Here is a 20,063-nt window from a genome sequence, read left to right on the forward strand (position 1 = left end):
TCATTGTTCTTAATTAGTTTGATAAATAAAATAGTTATTTGTCAATTTCGATTTTGTCATTTCAAATTATAGATCTAGTTTTAATTCTTGTTGATTATTATTTCTGAGTTGTTAAATTAGATTGAAGTATTGTTAGTTAAATTAGTCAAGTTAGAATTTTGATATGATGTTTAGTTATAATAATATGGGAAATGATGGTTTGATGAATCAAGGCTAAACCTCCATTAGAGGGGTTGATGAAGCCTTGATGAAAGCTTAGTTGTATAAGTGTAGAATCGTTGTAGAGTCTATTCCATTCTAGAAGGTCGTGTTTCACCATGAGAATGGGTAAACGACCTCACATGCTAGTTATAATTGGTAGAAATGTCATGTTAATTAGGGATTAGAACGAGCAATCCTTACAGTAAGAACGTAAGAATTGGATTACAACAGTCTATGCTAGGTGATTAAGTTGGATTCGAGGTGGAATCAATTCCCCCTCTAATTCTTTATCTAGATTCACATTCAGTATTCAGTATCATTTCGTTATTCGTAACTTGTTAATTCCATTCACCTCGTAGTATAGAATTCCCCTCGTAAACCTCTCATTAAACTTAAGACCGATTAGTTAACTATGAAAGCATTCCATGCTAGAGAACTGGGAGTGGAACGAATTTGTTACTTCACTCTATTTCGATAGAATTGAGAGTAGAACACTTGATAAATATAGACTCGTAATAAGTTTTTGTTTACTTACGTTTTGAGTTTCATTGTTCATTTCGTAGATAAATTATCATTTTTTATCATTTTTATCTTTATCAAGTAGTATAAAAGACTGTTGTTTAGGGAAATGGGCAGGTTGGATCATAACACTAAGTTGTGCCATTAGATTCAATCTGAATCCAATATACAATGAAAGTAATGTTTTTTCACCAGAAATTTTTACAGATGATTTAGTAACACCACCAACTTCGTCCCCTTGTATTCAAAATGATAAAAATGGTCGAAATAGGATACTTGGTTTCCTAGTTTGAGTTACTATTGGAGGTGCTATGGTACTTATTTTGGCAATTGCAATCAGGTTATGGGTGGTTAAGGCGAAAAAGAGAAAAAAATGATGAGAAGACAACATGAGAAACAAGTAGATAACGGATATGGAGAAACAACAAGTGAAGATGTCGAAAATGGATCTTTCTTTTTTGATTATGACATTTTGGTAACGGCAACTGGAAACTTGTCGGACTAAAATCGGCTTGGTGCTGGTGGCTTTGGTACTGTTTATAAGGTAATTAACTTCGTTCAATCTTTTGTAATTCTTTTAGCAAAAAAATACAACTAATAAGGAGTGACTTCAAATATTAAACCAGTACAAAGAGCATCAACATAAATCCATATGGTTCATAATTTGAAATTGATGTTCTTGTAGCCTTGGTAGAAAAATAGCAATAAAAAATAACATGAAAAGAAATATAGATCAGTTCTTATATGCCAAAAAAAATGAACTTCTAATTGTACTAGCAAAAAAATAAATGAGAAAAATGTTTGGCACCGTCATTTAAATTAGCAAATAACAATCTTCGTAAGACAACTTTTTGAGTTTCCGATAAATAAATATATACGCTTACCCTAGAGTTCTAGACGCATAGTGTTAGAATATGAGTACGATGGTTACATATACGATCTTGTATTCTTCTCCAAGATGGAGGCAATATATAAAGGGATTACAATCCTATACAGGAGGAAAGAATCTTACAAAGAAGAAAACTAAATCTAATCTTATGAGAAAGGAAAATAAATCATCCCATATACTAATATTTACATGCAGCTCATGATGACACTTCCCCTCAAGTTGAGGCATAGATGTCTATCATGCTCAACTTGTCAATTATACCATGGAACACCTTTCCTGAAACTGCTTTCGTAAGCACATCAGCTAACTGGTTCTCGGATTTGACAAATGGAAATTGTATAACCTTTTGATCGAGGTTTTCCTTGATGAAATGACGATCAACTTCAAAATGTTTGTGTAGAAAGTTGTATATTGTTTTTTATGTATAGTGCGACCTGCGCTCAGATAAGGCATGTATAGAGCGCGACCTGCGCCTCAGGCGTGACAGAGTTCTAGTAGCTAGAGTGCGACCCACGCTTGTCTTAAGTATAAATAGAGCGCGACCCGTGCCTCGTGTTCCTCAAGTCACCGACTGTTTTGTTTCTTATTTTGTAACCTCTATATAAACAATTGTAACCTCTTTAAAATTCAATCAAGTAAATATATAACTGAATTGAATTGAATCCTCTAGTTTAACATGGTATCGGAGCCAAACCATTGAAATCCGTTGCGTATTACAACCATTAATCAAACCATCTTTGAATCCTTGAATCTCAAATCCAAATTTTTTTCCAAAACCTAAACCCTAAACCTAACTTTTTCATTTTTTTTTTCTACAATGGCTGGATCTGACAACAATTCTTCAAACTTCATTCATCACCACTACACCCCACAAGACAACTCAACGTTCCCAAAATCTATTTCATTAGATGAGTCCAACTATACCATATGGGCTCCTCTCATGCGGATGCATATTGGAGCAAGGGGAAAGATTGGTTTTTTGACTAACGCAAAGGTTGAACTGGATATGAATTCAACCGAATATGAAGTTTGGGCAACAGATAATGAAAAGGTGAAAAGCTAGCTTATTGATTCTATGGAAATTTCTCTTATGAATCGATATATTCGTCTTCTTACTGCAAAAGACATTTGGGAGGCTGTGGAGAAGACCTTCTATGATGACTCTGATGAAACTCAAATTTTTGAATTGAATACGAAGTGCTTTGAAGCGAAGCAGAATGGGAGACCTATTCCTTCCTATTACAACGAATTAGTGGCCATGTTCCAGGAGATTGATCAAAGGGTGACCTCCCAGAATAACAATGTTGCAGTTGTAGTCCAGGACACGTCAACAATGTCTAGATTGCGGATTCATATGTTTTTGCGTGGACTCGATTCGGAGTATGATCAGGTGCGTGGAGAGATTCTTTGCAAGGACCCTAAATTTTCCTTGGAGCAAAGCTATGCTTACATTCGCAAGGTGCAATCGGAGAAACAGGCTATGGGGCACGCTGTATCAACTGAATCCTCTGTCTTGGTTGTTCATAGCAAGACAATTACTCCACCCAGTTTCTCTGGTTCTTCACGCCACTCTAAAGGTAAATCCAATCCTTATGCAGATAAAAAGTGCAGTGTTTGTGGAGAATTGGGTCATAGCAAGGAGAGATATTATGAAGTGACTGGCTATCCTGATTGGTGGGACTTCGCAAAGAGGCCACGAAAGAATATAAGCAAGGCTGCCATTGCTAATGTTGTGCATGGACATCCAGACCATGCTTCGGCTAATGTAACTCAATCAGGTATGAATGGTAAGGTTATTTCGAATAGTACATGGATAATTGATTCGGGTGCATCTGGCCATATGACAAATGACCCTAGCCTTGTGGAAAGTCTTAGAGCTTCATCTCAAACCGCTATTTCTACTGCAGGTGGCACTCTAACTCTGGTTAGCGGAGAAGGTTCTATTATGTTATCTAAAACCCTCACTCTTGATTATGTCTTAGTTGTTCCATCCCTTGCTTATAACCTATTATCTATTTGTCAAATCATTCTAGCACTTACATGTACTGTGAACGTTCTATCCATCCTTCTGTGTTTTTTAGGACATTCTGACTTGACAAGTCCTTGGTTATGGTGTTAGAAGGGGAAACCGCATAACGGCGTAAACCGGAGAGAAACAGAAGAATTCTCTGAGGCAAGCTAATCAGGTCAATAGGGTCGAGAATGCAAAATAAGTTGTGTGGTTATGGCATCGTAGGTTAGGTCATCATTCGTTTAGTTATCTTAAGAGGTTGCAACCTCAGTTATTTTCAGTTGTTAGTGATTCTGAGTTTCATTGTGACATTTGTGAATTGGCCAAAAGCCACCATATTTCATATTCACCAAGTATTAATAGATTTCCTGTTCCTTTTATGAAAATTCACTCTGATGTTTGGGGTCCTGCTAAAGTTTCTTCATTTTCTGGAGTTCGCTATTATGTGACTTTTATTGATGATTGCACTCGCATAACTTGGGTGTCATTACTGAAAAACAAAAGTGATGTATATGAGATGTTTTCTGGGTTTTACAAAATGGTGGCGACACAATATCAACAATCTATCAGGGTTTTTCAGTCTGATAATTGTGGCGAATTTGTAAATGGCCTCATGTCTGAATTTTGTCGGTCAATTGGAATTCGTCATCAAACCTCCAATTCTAGTACCCCCCCCCCAACAAAATGGTTTAGCAGAACGGAAGAACAGGCAGTTGTTGGAAGTTGTTCGTGCTTCCTTGTTTGGCATGAATGTACCTCGATCCTATTGGGGTGAAGCAGTGAAATCAGCAGCCTATGTTATAAACCGTACTCCCTCACGGGTAATTGAGTTCTAGAATCCTTATCAGAAACTCCATACACTTTTGTCCATCACATCCATGCCTAACTTGGAGCCTCGGGTGTTTGGATGTACAGCTTATGTCCATATCCCACAACCAGAACGAAGTAAACTTGATCCTCGTGCAAAGAAGTGTATTTTTGTGGGTTATGCCGAGTTTCAGAAAGGGTATAGGTGTTATGATCCAATTACTGACAAGATGCATATATCTCTTGATGTCTCATTCCATGAATCCGACCCGTATTACTCAAGGGGAGTTTCCTAGTCTTCCCTTCAGGGGGAGAGTGCCGGTGAAGGGAATCCTGATGTCTTTGGGGAATTGGAACACTTGGAGGAACAATTTGAAGTTCCTGAAGCAAAAATTGATCCTGTAGTAGTAAAGACAAAAGCACATGATCTGGATGTATCTGAAACTGTAGTACAAGACATTTCCCCTTCTACATCAATAACTGAAGATCTCGATTAGAATGATCCGCCTCAGGTACCTCCTATAACCGTTAATGAATATGTTGGGTTAGAAAGTCTTGAACCTAGACAATCACAAAGAACTAGTAAGGGAGTTCCTAAGAAACAATATGAACCAGACATCAAAGCCAATATCAATTATCATATAGCTAACTCTATGTCTAACCATAGCCTTTCTGAGTCACATGCACTTGTCATAAATCAATTATCTACTGTATTTATTCCTAGTAACGTGCAGGATGCTTTGAAATATCCAAAATGGAAGAAAGCAATGAATGAAGAATTGGAAGCCCTTCAAAAGAATGTAACATGGGAGGTAGTTGATATGCCTGTTGGAATGAAGACTTTTGGATGTTGTTGTGTTTTTGTGTGGAAGCTTTAATGCAGATGGAACTATTAATAGATATAAGGCGAGATTGGTTGCCAAGGGATACACACAGTGTTATGGAATTGATTATGAGGAGACTTTCGCACCTATGGCAAAAATCAATACGGTCCGAATTTTAATTTCGCTTGCAGCAAATAAAGATTGGCCCTTGCACCAGCTTGATGTGAAGAATGCATTCCTAAATGGGAATTTGGAGGAAGAAGTATACATGGATATGCCTCCAGGTGTGAAGAACCATCCCAAAGATGTTGGGAAGGTGTGTAAACTGAAGAAGGCTTTGTATGGCCTGAAACAGTCTCCAAGAGCTTGGTTTGGAAGACTTACACAGTCAATGAGAGTTTTTGGTTACAAACAGAGCAATTCTGACCATACCTTGTTTATCAAACACAAGGATGGTAAGATTACAGCTCTAATTGTGTATGTTGATGACATGATCATTACAGGGGATGATCCGAAGGAAATAAATGAATTGCAGAAGAATTTGAAATGAAGGATCTAGGACAACTGAAGTATTTTCTGGGTATTGAAGTTGCAAGGTCTAAAAAGGGGATTTCACTCTCACAGAGGAAGTTTGTCCTAGATTTGCTTGCTGAAACTGGAATGTTGGATTGCAAACCTATGGACACCCATTGAGATGAATCATGGACTCGCCATTCATCTTGATCAAGTTCGTACTGATAAAAAAAGGTATCAGCGTCTTGTAGGAAGGTTAATTTATCTCTCTCATACTAGACCTGATATTGCTTATGATATGAGTGTGGTTACTGAGTTTATGCATTGTCCTAGTGAAGAATATATGGATGTAGTATATCGTATCTTAAAGTATTTGAAGAAGGCACTTAGCAAAGGTTTACTATTTGGAAAGTATGATGTGTTGGATATTGTAGGATACACAGATGCAGATTGGGCTGGTGATAAAACTGATAGACATTCTACATCAGGATATTTCACTTTTGTTGGTGGAAATCTTGTAACTTGACATAGTAAGAAGCAGAAAGTTGTTGCCAGATTGAGTCGGTTTTTGAATTTTAGGGTGCAACACGGGAGTATGTGAATTGTTGTGGATCCATACTGTCTTGATGGAATTGGGCTTCAAGCTTCAAAAGCCTATGGATTAACATTGTGATAATCAAGTCGCCATTCAAATTGCACATAACCCAATTCAGCATGATCGAACAAAGCATGTGGAGGTTGATCGTCATTTTATTAAAGAAAATCTTGACAGGAAGGTTATTCGTTTTCCGTTCGTAACCTCAAAGGAGCAATTAGCTGATGTTCTTACTAAAGGTGTATCTCACAAGGTGTTTGACAGCTCAGTTGACAAGTTAGGCATGATTGACATCTATGCATCAACTTGAGGGGGAGTGTAGAAAGTTGTATATTGCTTTTTATGTATAGAGCACGACCTGCGCCTCAGGCATGACCGAGTTCCAGTAGCTAGAGCGCGACCCACGCTTGTCTCAAGTATAAACAGAGTGCGACCCGCGCCTTGTGTTCCTCAAGTCACCAACTGTTTTGTTTCTTATTTTGTAACCTCTATATAAACAATTGTAACCTCTTTAGAATTCAATCAAGTAAATATAGAACTGAATTGAATTGAATCCTCTAGTTTAACAGTTTAGTGCGGTCATGTTGTACAAGATTTTGGGCAATCTCAATGGCTGCCTTATTATCACAATGAAGATTCATAGGTTTTTTATATGCAATACCTAAATCTTTTAGGACACTCCTAATCCATAACAATTCGCATACACCCTGAGCCATACCTCACGAATTAAACAGCACTTGATCTCGCCACAACCTTCTGCTTCTTGCTTCTCCAAGACACAATATTGCCTTCCACGAAAGTGAAATAACCAGATGTGGACCTTCTGGTTGTTGGATCACCTGCCCAATCAGAGTCCGTGTATCCTTCAATGTTCGAGGTGCCATTTTTTTAGAACAACAACCCTTTGCCCGGAGCATTCTTCAAGTATCTCAAGATACGATATACCGCATTCATATGCAGTTCACTTGGTACATGCATAAACTGACTGACGACACTCACTGCATAAGATATATCCGGCCTCGTGTGTGACAGATATATTAATCTCCCAACTAACCGCTGATAACGACCCTTGTCTGTTGGAGCTTGATCTGGAAAAAGTCCCGGCTGATGATTCATTTCTATGGGCGTTTCTACTAAAAGTCCCAGCTGATAACAAGTATTTGCTGGTTTACAAGCAATTATTCCAGTTTCAGTTAAAAGATCTATCACATATTTCCGTTGTGAAAAGAGAAACCCCATGTTTAGATCTTGCAACCTCAATCCCTAAGAAATAGTTAAGCTGCCCTAGATCCTTCATTTCGAATTTAGTAGCCAAATACTCCTGTAATGCTTTCATTTCACATGGGTCATCTCCTGTTAGGACCATATCATCAACATACACGATTAAAGTTGTTACCTTCCCTACTTTTCATTTTATAAACAAGGTATGATCTGAATTGCATTGCTTATAACCAAATACTTTCATTGTAGAAGAGAACCTCGCAAACCAAGCTCTAGGTGACTGTTTCAACCCGTATAGTGACTTTTCAGTTTACAAACTTCTCGTTTATATGAAGAACTACATTCAATGCCGAGGGGCAACTCCATGTAGACCTCTTCCTCCTAATCTCCATTAAGGAAAGCATTTTTAACATCAAATTGTTTTAGCGGCCAATCTCGATTTGCTGCTATTGATATGAGAATCTGAATTGTATTAATCTTTGCTACAGGTGCAAAAGTCTCTTGATAATCTACTCCATACCTTTGTGTATATCCCTTTACAACTAACCGTACTTTACATCTATCAATACTTCCATCTGATTTGAGCTTCACAGTGAACACCCATCTACACCCAATTGTCTTCTTTCCAATGGGTAGATTAACAAGTTCCCAAGTACCATTACTTCGTAGTGCCTCCATTTCTTCGTTCATCGCCTTTGTCCACTTCGGATCTATCAATGCATCTTGCACACTACTAGGAATAAATACAGTGGATAATTGATTAATATCAAGTGCATACGATTCTGACAACTTATGGAAAGACACATGATTGCTAATTGGGTATTTTATCTTTGCTTTAGGATCAGGTTCATATTGTTTCTTTGGGACTCCCTTATTTGATCTTTGTGAATATTTAGGAACCTCAGACACATCAGACATGGGATTATGTGTTTCATTCAACTCATCAGACACATCAGACAACTCAGATGACTCATCAGACATGGGATTCGAAATTACCTGAGGAATAATATTCTGGGTCGAGATTACCTGAGGAAGAACATTCTAGGTCGATTCTTCAGTTAATGGTGCAGACATGGGTAACAACTCACTCTCATTCTGCTGATTTATCGCCCCAACCAGTTCATTCACTTCTTCTAACTGTATAAACTCATCTCCCCCGCCACCTTCTTGTAGCACATTCTCATCACTATAGCTCTCCCCTTGAGGAGAAGATTCAAAGACTCCCCTGGAGTAATAAGGTTCTAATTCCTGAAAAGAAGCATCTAAGGCCACATGTAATTTTTCGGGTTTGAGGGTCATAGCACCTATATCCTTTTTGAAACTCAGAATAGCCAACAAAAACGCACCGTTTAGCACATGGATCAAGTTTATTTCGCAGAGCTTTAGGGATATGAACATATACAGTACAACCAAATACTCGGGGTTCAAGGTTTGGGAGGTGAGGAACTGAAAGTAAGGAGTGCATCTTTTGTTGGGGGGTTTGAAAGTCTATCACTCGGGAAGGTGTTCGATTAATGAGGTAAGCAGCAGATTTCACAGCCTCTCCCCAATAGAACCGAGGCATGTTCATGCCAAAAAGAGAGGCATGAACAATTTCCATTATTTGTCTATTCTTCCGTTCCACCAATCCATTTTGCTGCGGAGTATAAGTCCAAGAGATCTGATGATGAATCCCATGGTGGTTGAGAAACTTGTCGAGTTTGGATGCAGCTACATACTCAGTACCATTGTCGGATTGCAAAACCCGAATCTTTTTTTGGTACTGAGTGTCTACCATTTTATGAAATTCTTGAAATGATATATAGACATCACTCTTTGTTGTAAGCAAAGACACCCAAGTCATTCTAGTGCACTCATCAATAAATGTAACAAAGTAACGAGATTTAGAGATAGAAGGGATTTTTGCAGGACCCCAAACATCAGAGTGAATGACCATAAAAGGTTCTGAACTTTTATTCAAACTTGGTAAATAAGAAATATGATGGTTCTTAGCCAGTTCACAAATGTCACAATGAAAGACTAAATCATTTTGAACGGAAAAAAGATGTGGTTGTAATTTTCTAAGATACCCAAAAGAAAGATGTCCTAGTCTCCGGTGCCACAACCATATAGTGGCTCGAGCTTTATCTGTGCTACTAGTTTGGTTAGCCTGACTGAATTTCGGTCCCCCATTTTCTGTCAACTCCAAGTAGTAGAGTTTACCCCGTCTAACACCATAACCAAGAATCTTCCGGGTTAGAATGTCTTGAAAAACAAAAAAGGACGGCCAAAAAGTTACAGTGCAAGCAAGAGTAGAGGTAATTTGACTAACAGACAATAGATTATATTCAAGGGATGGAACAACAAGGACACTATCTAATGTAAGAGTATTGATAAAAGTAAAAAGATAAAGTTTACCTACGAAATGAACGATGAAACTCAAAACGTAAGTAAACTAAAACGACATTACGTGCCTTTATTTATCAAAGATTGTTCTACTCTCGATCTATTGAACAGATATAGTGGAGTAGGAAGTTCGTTCCACTCCTAGTCCTTCCGCATGCTGTGTTTTCTAGTCTAATTACTCTACTCTAAGTCTAATGAGAGATTTACGAAATGATAACTAGACTACGATGCAACTACCCACAAGATGCAACTAATCGACTATTTAAACAACTATGGGAATACTACGTCGATTCTATGATAAGGAGTTAGAGGGGGATTGATTCCACCTTAGCTCAACTTAATCCACTAACGGATTTAATCGTCGTAATCCGAATTGAGCGCCCTGAGAATAATAACAGTTATTCCTAATCCCTAATTACACATGGCATTTCTACCAATTCATAACTAGCATGTGAACGATTGCACCCATTCTCATGGTGAACTAATCATTTCTAGAGTGGAAAGGAAATTACGATTATTCAACATTAACACGAATCAAGCTTTCATCAAGGCTTCTCAACCCCCTCTAATGAAGGTTTAGCCGAGAATTATTACGCAATCATTTCCGATTAAATTAAAACTAAACATACTATAAAGAATTGAAATTTACTAATCTAAATTAAACAATAATTAAAATTTAATTAATAATTAAGAAATGATATCAACAAGAATTTAAACTAGATCTATAAATGTAATGACAGAAACGAATTGAATAATAATAAACTATTTTATTTATCTAATCAATGAATAACAATACTTTTAAAGGTTTAATCTAAAACAAAAAATGAAATGAACTAAACTTAATTAAAATCCATTAAAACTATATCTAGAAGCTATTCTAATCTAACCCTAGCTACCATTACAAGGAACTAGTTTTCTAAAATATAACTAGATTCTTAAGAACTAAGCTTTTCTTTGTTTTTATATGTTTCAGATCCAAAATCATGCATGGGCTTGGAGCCATGTTTTGGGCCGGAAAATCAGGCCCAAAACCCAATTCTTTAGTCCGGAAAGGGCTCTTCAGCTGGATTTGGCTTCAACACACTTTTCGTCCACTTCTGCTCCTCTGATTGGGTCAAGGCTTAGACCATTAGAAATTAAAGCTCTTTCCGAGCCGGTCGTTTTGACATAAGGTAGGCCCAATTCCGAGATCTGAGTCCAAAGATACGGCTTTTAGAAGTTCTGCTGACTTTGTGTGTTGTTTCTGCCCGCGTCGACTTTTCAGCTTTTGACCAGGCTTTACAAAGGCTTTGTCTTCTTGAATCTTGGCCTTTAATCACGGAACTCCTTAGCAACCGACCTTTGCTCTTTTATCTCGCTAAAGTGGCACATTTCTACACATCATGGACTTTGAAGCCTGAAATGCATAAAAAACACGTAATCAGTATTAACTCTTAATTATTACTCACATAATTGGTCTAAAAGTATGATGGTTAAGGGGTTAAAACTACAGTTTTGGGCTCTTATCAAGTATTAGATAAGATGACAAAGCCCTCTCCAGTAATGGGAGAGGTACTACCATTAGCTGTAGAGATAACAGATTGGGAAGAAGGGAGAACGGATTGTAACTGACCTAAGTCCTGTCATACCCCGAATTTCGACAGAATTCGGAAAAACAATATTTGTTCCCGACTCTTCGATTTTCGAGGTGTGATGCACTCTCCACTTCCAAAAACCCATAAACAGTTTAAATATGTGGATAATTAAAAACCAATAAAAATTTTAAATTAAACAAAAATCATCTTCATTACAAAAATTCGCAAATAAGATTAGGTTACAAATCTCTTTCAATAACTCTTTATTTAAAAATTACAAATGAAAATACAAATAACATTGTCTCAACTGAAAATCTATTTCACCTCAAGGAAAAACAAAAACCTATCTTGAAATGCGACACTAACGCAAACCACAAGCAGCAACCAACCTTCTTCAATACTAAACATGTCAAGACTTATCAACTATGTTCATTTAATGAACACACCCGATAAGCAAGCATGCAAATCGGTCGACATTATAAAATCTTTGGTGTGAGTAGCTCTAAAATACAATATATATTTATACATATATTTACACACTAAATAAGGCAGTTAGTTCCTCCACCGAGGCGCCTTAACATCCAACGAATAATACAACATCCTTAAGTACAATAATTAAGGCAGGCAGGTAGTTCCTCTTCTGAGGCGCCTTAGCTTCCCAACAATAATACAAAGGCATTTAGTTTCTCCACCGAGGCGCTTTAGGTTCTAACTAAACTACTAACCAGCCAGTTTCCCTGGCTACCACAATCGCTTCCCAACGCCGAACATGTACATCCACATACCTCCCTTCACATAATGAACCACTCCATGCGTAACTACCCTGAGTGGGATGCTGCACACCAGATAACCCTCTCACACGAAAGCCATTATGTAAGTACTGCCACTATTCGACATAAAATATCGCTCGTCTCGTTCTAAATTTTGCGAACGGAATAATCAAGCCACTATTTGGCTACGTCATAAAGGCCATTCAGCTTCACTGAAACGCCAGAAGGGCCAATCACATTACTTATGCCAGAAGGGTCATTCAGGTTCACTGAAACGCCAGAAGGGCCAATCATATCATATGCGCCCATCACAAGGGCCAAATCACATGAGTTGTGGTAGCTAGGTTCTAGGATTTTCGTTACGTAATTTATTCAAGTGTCATACATTTATATCTCATAATAATTCTTATTCTATCTCATGCCAGTATACTTAATTGTACTGAAGCTCAACATTTCTTGTTATAATACAATCCATATTATCACGTGCCAATACTATTCATTTTACGATATCCAAATATCTCTATATCAAATCTCGAAACTTATTATTTCACGTGCCAATTATATATTGCACTACACCATATGGAATATCTCAAGCCTTCATAAATACTACAATTCATTTAAGTAACAACTCATAATAGTAATCAATCATGTAATGTATTCGTTCCATATATTTATGTGAACTCAAGTTACCATCAAAGGCACGCATAATTATTCGAGTCCAAATCACAAGTCAGGTCAAACTAATCAACCATCAAAAAGCCCAAAACTAAAGTCCATGAATCTGAGTCAATGTGTAGTTTAATTCTCATAAAAACGTATATATCTAAGTCTTATAAGAATTCCCCTCTTGTTACGTGCCAATATTTATATTTTTTACACACTACTCACGTCAAATCTTAATTAGATAATGACAAACAAAGTTATACAATCTTCCACAGCATTTTAGCATTTGATTTGTCCATACAATTTACAACATAAAACATAGCATAATTCAACAGTAAAAAAGTCCACAATCAAAGCCCGAAACGAAAACCCAAAAGTCTAAATATTTAAAGACCATATTGGATCTATTTTAAGTTATATGGACCGGCCCCAAAACAAACTTGAAACTGGCCCAAAGAAAGCTAATTGGTTTCGGCCCAAGCCAACAAAAAAAATGAAACTTAAACTGGCCCAAAACTTTAATTGGTTTGGCCCACAAACCACTAAAATGAAACTGGCCCCAAAACAAACTAAACTAATCTCTAGTCCGGCCCAAACCAAATAGATTTCGGCCCAAGGAAAACTAATTAGTTTTGGCCCAAAACAACTTAAATTAAACCGGGCCCAGACAAAACTAACTTAGTTCTGACCCAACCAACAAAGGTTTAGGCCCAAGCCCCAAGCCCAAACACAGCAACAGTGTCATCTTCTCCCTCCAGCAACCTCCACCACCGGATCGACCACCGTCAACTTCCACTCGTCCACCCATTTCAACCAACCGATTTTAATCCCCATAAAAACCCCTACAGTACAACTTTAACAAAACCAAAAACCTCAAATCATTCAATCCATATACTCCATCAAAACTAGATCTATAATTTTCGACCTCCATTAATGGCTGCTACAAGCTTCGACAGCCCCATCCGATCCAACATTAAATCACCCATCACTAATCCAACTAACCAACAACATAACCCACCAGAACAAACAACATAATAAAGGGCAGTACCAATTCGAGCTCCTTCCATTAACTGCTTTGTTGAGCTTAAATGATCCACCCCAATTTCAACCAACCGTTTACTCACCGATTTGTTTCAATGGATTTCTCGATTTGTTTACTCGTTTGATTACTCAACAACCTAATCCCACTAACACAAACAACAAAATAAAGGCAGTACGATTCCCAGGGGCTCGCGCCTCCATTAACAAATCTCCAGAGTTCCAACCGTTCTAACAGTTTCAATAATTTTAGTAGTTACGAACAACAAACAATATATAAATAACTAGTTTAACAATCTGACAAGTTTAACACTTCAGCGCGATAAGAAAAACATCGAAAGAAGAATAATGGCAGCACATAGAAACTGAGCGGAAAAACTCGGCAGTAAATGTTTTCATTCGCAGCAAATGTTTTAAATTCGTAGGCATAAAACTCTAGTTCCGATGAAAAGGAAAACATAACTACTCACCTTAATTAACAGCTCGATGAATTCCTCCTAGTCCGAATCGTCGCGCTCCAATGCTCTAGCCAACGAGTTTTTATCTCCGCCTCTATTTTTATTTTATTTTTATCTCAAAACCCTATTTTAGAAAAATATGTATATATACTTTTTAATCCCAAATCGGCCCGTAAAAATCGGGGCCCACATATCCCAAATCAAAATAAATTTAAATAAATAATTAAATTAATTAATTAATAAATAAATATGTATTTTAAATACGGGTGTTACAAGTCCCTTATCATATGATCGGATGCACCTGTATTAACAATCCAAGTACTATTCTTAGAAGTTGTAGAAAATATGGATGCATTACCAACAATACCTGGGTAGGCAGCATTTGCTGTAGGCTGTGATTTGTCTTCCTCGCTAGATATCACCATAGCTTTCCCTGCAATCTTCTTTCTCGGTTTCTTTGTGAAGTCCCACCACTCAGGATAGCTAATGAGTTCATAACATCGCTGTTTTGAATGACCTGTTTCCCCACATTGAGCACAAACTAGGCTGCCATACTTTCCAGTTGATTGAGTGTTTCGGTTTTTAGACGAAGGTCCAAATCGAGTTTGGTTAGCCAACATAGCTGAGCTCTCAGAGATTAGAGGAGAGCCACCCATTGTCCGTCTCTGTTGAAATTCTCTTCGGACATATGCATACGTATGTTCCAAATCGAGTTTTGGATCGATTCGTAAGATTTCTCCACGAACCTGAGCAAATTCGGAGTCGAGTCCACTTAGAAAAATATGAACTCGAAGCCTAGCCATCGCAGAATGCAACTGGACCACCCCTGCAACTGTTCCTTCCTGAGAAATAGTCCTATGATCCATTTCCTGAAAAATAGCAACCAGTTCATTATAGTATATGGATAATGGTCGACTATTTTGCTTGGTAGAAAAAGATCTCTGATTCAATTCAAAGGTACAGGTTTCGTCCGATCCATCATAGAAGGTGTTCGATACAACCTCCCATATATCCGTGGCTGTGGGGAGGCGGATAAATCTCTGCATCAGGGATGGACTCATTGAATCAATAAGCCAACTTTTGACTTTGTGATTCTCTGTAATCCATGTTCCAAGTTTGGGGTCTCCGAGGTCAGGTCTTCTTGCTTCACCAGTGAGATATATATCCAACCTTGTTGCGAGCACCAATACGCATCTCCATTAGTTGCGACCATAATGAATAATTGGTTTCATCCAAAGTGATACCAGTGGGAAAAGCAGAATTGTCTTGGTGGATAATAATCTACGGGTTCGGGGTACTTCCGGTTGATTCGGCCATGAGTTATGGTGGTTGATTCGAAAAAGAAAGTTCTATGATTCGGCTGGTGGTGGAAGGTGATTGATTCGGCTGGTTTATTGATTCGACTGGTTTACTGATACCATGTTAGAATATGAGTACAATGGTTACATATACGATCTTGTACTCTTCTCCAAGATGGAGGCAATATATAGAGGGATTACAATCCTATACAGAGGAAAGAATCTTACAAAAGAAGGAAACTAAATCTAATCTTATGATAAAGGAAACTAAATCATTCCATATACTAATATTTACATCTCATGCTGACACATAGTTAATTGATGATTGATCCACTCATTTCTTGGCAAGAAATTTATACCTGATAATACACCTAACGACCCTTGCATATTTAATTATTTAGGCCAATAATATTTATTCATGTATTAAATTAACAAATAATTATATTGTATTCATTTGAATTTAGATCATAAATTAACAAACAGCTTCTATTCAAGATACTAGAGAAGTTTAGACGTATAACCCAATTTCACCAGTGACAATGTTGAAATTAGTCTCAAGTTACACTCTGTTTCTACAATTCTACCTATGTAACTAATTAAATCAAACTAATGGCATTTTAATTTACATGTTTAATGATCCCTTTGACTGACTTCAAATCATTGTTTTAAAAGACGTTTGAGGCATACGGCCTCAAGGGGCGCCTCAAGGCGAGGCGTACCTAAAACGCCCTAAAGGCGTTGAGTAAGGCATTTATGCACTGGAAGCGTACACTGAGCTTCAGTGTGTGAGGAGTTCCTGAAGCGTACGCCTCAGTAGTAAGAATTGAGGCGTGAGCCTCCATCGCAAAAAATTAGACTGCCACCTTTTTTTTTTTCTTTTTTTTTTTTGTTGTGATTTTTAGTGTAAGTAGACATCAACTTTAAATAGTATTGATGTACCAAACAAACCCATCCTTAACATTTTGTAAGTACTTTAACTTATAAACGTTCTTTAATCAATCTATGTATTCCCTCCTGTCTCGCAAAATGGAGTAAAATTTGATAACTCTTAATGATAGGAAACTCTAAATAAATCCTAAGTTTATGAATAAATTGTTGTATATAATGATGTATATGTCACAAAGTTTACTTCACTTTATTGATTTTTGTTCGTTCACTTTTGATTTGTACGACTTAGATCTTTATACTTATTGCATAATAGGAAACTTTTAGAATCAAGAAAATCACATGCCCCGCTTGAGGCTTATGCCTTACGCCGTGGAGTTATCATTGATACAATGAATATTGATTTCTACAGGGGAAGATGGCCAGCGGTGAAGAAATAGCCGTGAAGAAGCTTGCGGTTGGATCACACCAAGGAGTAGAAGAATTCTCAAATGAAGTGATGCTGTTATTGAGAATGCAACATAGAAATCTGGTCAAGTTGTTAGGCTGTTGTGTTCAAGGAGAGGACAAGATGCTGGTGTATGAGTTCCTACCCAACAAGAGCCTTGACTGCTTCCTTTTTGGTAAATGAATCTTAACTTTATTATTCCATTAGACTTCTATATACTAGTATACCTAGTGTTTATATTCCAAACTTCGACAAATTAACGATAATGCCGATTAAGAGATAAATGTGATGTCGGGCTTGACACGCAACCAAGCATTGAGACTAAAGTTAATTTGGTTTCGTATCAGGCCTGCCAAGTGCTTAATTTGGTTTCATATCAGGCCTGCCTAGTGCTATCAGAGCATTGCTCTGTAGCTACTCGGCTGTGGGACTAATAGCAGTTTGGTTCACATACATATCAAAATCCATCAGCAGAAGTCCTAAGCATTGAATTCAAACTCAAGTGACTTTCCACGTGGTTTTCAATTGTTTGATTTGATTTTTTCATCGTTTATCAGATAAGCGTAAGAGTGCAATACTTGATTGGTCAAAACGCTTCAACATCATTGTGGGAATTGCGAGGGGGCTTCTTTATCTTCACGAAGACTCTCAACTAAAGATTGTTCATAGAGATATCAAACCTAGTAACATCTTACTAGATCAGCAAGTGTACCCCAAGATATCAGACTTTGGCTTGGCAAGTTTTCCCCAGATGAACTAAGTCAACTTAGAACAGGGCGCATTGCTGGAACAGTGTATGTACCAAGATTCTACTCTGAAAAATTTATCACCATACTTGTAATTTTATGCAAACTATTATGTGAAGTATTGCTCAGTAGACATTTGCCATCTCGATTGAACATCCGTAAGTCATTGAATAGGTCTCGTATTTTGGTTTGTAATGGTAGACTTTTTCCTAAGCAAGGACGTATATTATTCTAACAGTGGTTACATGGCTCCTGAATATGCGGTACGAGGCCTAATCACAGCCAAGAGTGACGTCTTTAGTTTTGGAGTGCTGGTCTTAGAAATAATAAGCGGGAGAAAGAACTATGACCCCGAACTAGAAGAGCACAATAAAAGAACTTCTTAATCTTGTAAGTTGAAATACACTTTCGTAGGTGTACATGTTAAATATTCTTACAAATACGTGCAAACATACATAATCTTTATCTAGATCTCTGTTGACAATTACAGTTGTAGTGTTTTGTAATCAATGTTAAACACAGACTTGGCGGCTAGGGCAAGAAGGGAGGCTAATGGAATTGGTAGATGTGACTATTGGTTCTTTCCCTCAACCTGATGTATTGAAGTGCATACGAATAGGGTTATTATGTTGCCAAGAGAGCATACAAGAAAGACCAGTTATGTCCTCCATGGTAGTAATGCTCTCGAACGACTCAGTAACAACACCACTTCCAGGAAGGCCAGCATACCACCAAGAGAGTTATGCAGATGACATTGTCGATGTTGGGAGATTTCACTAAAAAGTCACACCTCAATCTAGCTACTTTCTATCCTAATGATTTCAACTTGGAGCTCATCACACCAAAGAAATCACTCACCAAAGACTTTGATAGTTATCACAACAAACTCAAACAAGCAAAACTACTAATTTATCATCACCCATAACAAGCAAACAATAAATAAGAAAGTAAATATGCAAAGAGACACAAAAATTTAGGTGGTTCGGTAAATGTTATTTACATCCACACAAGAGCCGAGTTTTCTTTATAACAAAGATTGGAGAGTTTACAAGAGATATCAAGAATCAAAAGGCCTCACTCAAACCCTAGCTCAATAGAGCTCCCACAATACCCAATAAATAAATCTCTCAAAAGTTCTCAAAACCCTATTCTATTTCCTTTATATAGGTACATATAGAAAAAGGTGAGAAAATGGGCTTTGGGCCAAAATATCGAAAATCAGTGAAAAATTTCGAAGGCATGGCTGTGGTCGCTCGCCAAAGGCTAATCCGAAGTGGCGGCCTAACTCGATAGTGTCGGTAGATGGCACCTTTGTCCAAAACATGGTTGAACGCGGGTCGCCCCTTCTCCAAACTGAAAACTGAAGGTAACAAGGTCGGACACCGGAGCAAAGCTCGACAGTTCCACAAACCCAACAGTCGAACCATTTTGAAAATAGAGATAGTGTTCTATAAACAATGACAGAATTGGGTGGTAGGTAATCATTATTAATCTGAGAGTACCATTGAAATCAATAGAACTGGCATGGTTTGCATATTCGTCAAGCCTAAAGTGCAGAATATATGGCAAGCATAGAGTAATAATGTCGGCAATAAATTGATCGGATAGATCGTGAGTAAGAGAACTGCAATCTGTGACCTGTGAATCGGGTTTCTTTTTTGACATGCAAGTATTAGTTCTCCAGTTTAAGTGGTATACATAGATGAAGGTCAAGTGATTGATAATTGCTACGAAAACTTGTTCTTTCCTACCTATCAGAAGAATTGATTAGGAAATGCATGCACGTTAAGCAACCTTTGAATTGCTTGTCCACGAATACGAATTCAAATTCAAATTATGTTCACAGAACACATCCTGAACAGGTGATTTCACTTGGCAACTAAAATGTTCCATACTAATGGATTCGGGTCCATATACAGGTAAGGCATGATAGAATCATGTTGGTTCTCTAAGAACTGTTGGAACTCTTTTCTTCCCAATACCATTGTCTTATTAGTTTTTACTAGAAAGTAGAAACCATTTACCTTGGTATGAGATCAAGCCACTTGGTATTAATTTGAAGTTGGAACGGGAGGGGACACATCGACCCCCTGGTCTCTGAGCCACTAAACTACGCAGAAAGATAGAATTAACTGGGGGGACTCATCTGACAGAGTCACAGAGATGTGTGTCGTCATAGTCTAACTGGCTAACTGCGTAGCACAACTGGCCTCTACGC

At 37.6% G+C, this 20,063-nt stretch overlaps 1 protein-coding gene across 1 annotated transcript; it reads left to right on the forward strand.

The window, feature by feature from the left end:
- Positions 1-1,076: 1,076 nt before the first annotated feature.
- On the forward strand, positions 1,077-18,835 carry LOC147479476 (cysteine-rich receptor-like protein kinase 44). The gene is given in 5 exon segments (XM_086580662.1): positions 1,077-1,264; positions 17,064-17,274; positions 17,657-17,833; positions 17,836-17,893; positions 18,084-18,835. Coding segments are annotated over 4 exon segments (588 nt in total). The 5' UTR covers positions 1,077-1,264; positions 17,064-17,069; the 3' UTR covers positions 18,232-18,835.
- Positions 18,836-20,063: the final 1,228 nt, after the last annotated feature.

The sequence above is a fragment of the Coptis chinensis genome, chromosome 8, assembly GCF_015680905.1.
Source record: "Coptis chinensis isolate HL-2020 chromosome 8, ASM1568090v1, whole genome shotgun sequence".
NCBI lineage: Eukaryota > Viridiplantae > Streptophyta > Magnoliopsida > Ranunculales > Ranunculaceae > Coptis > Coptis chinensis.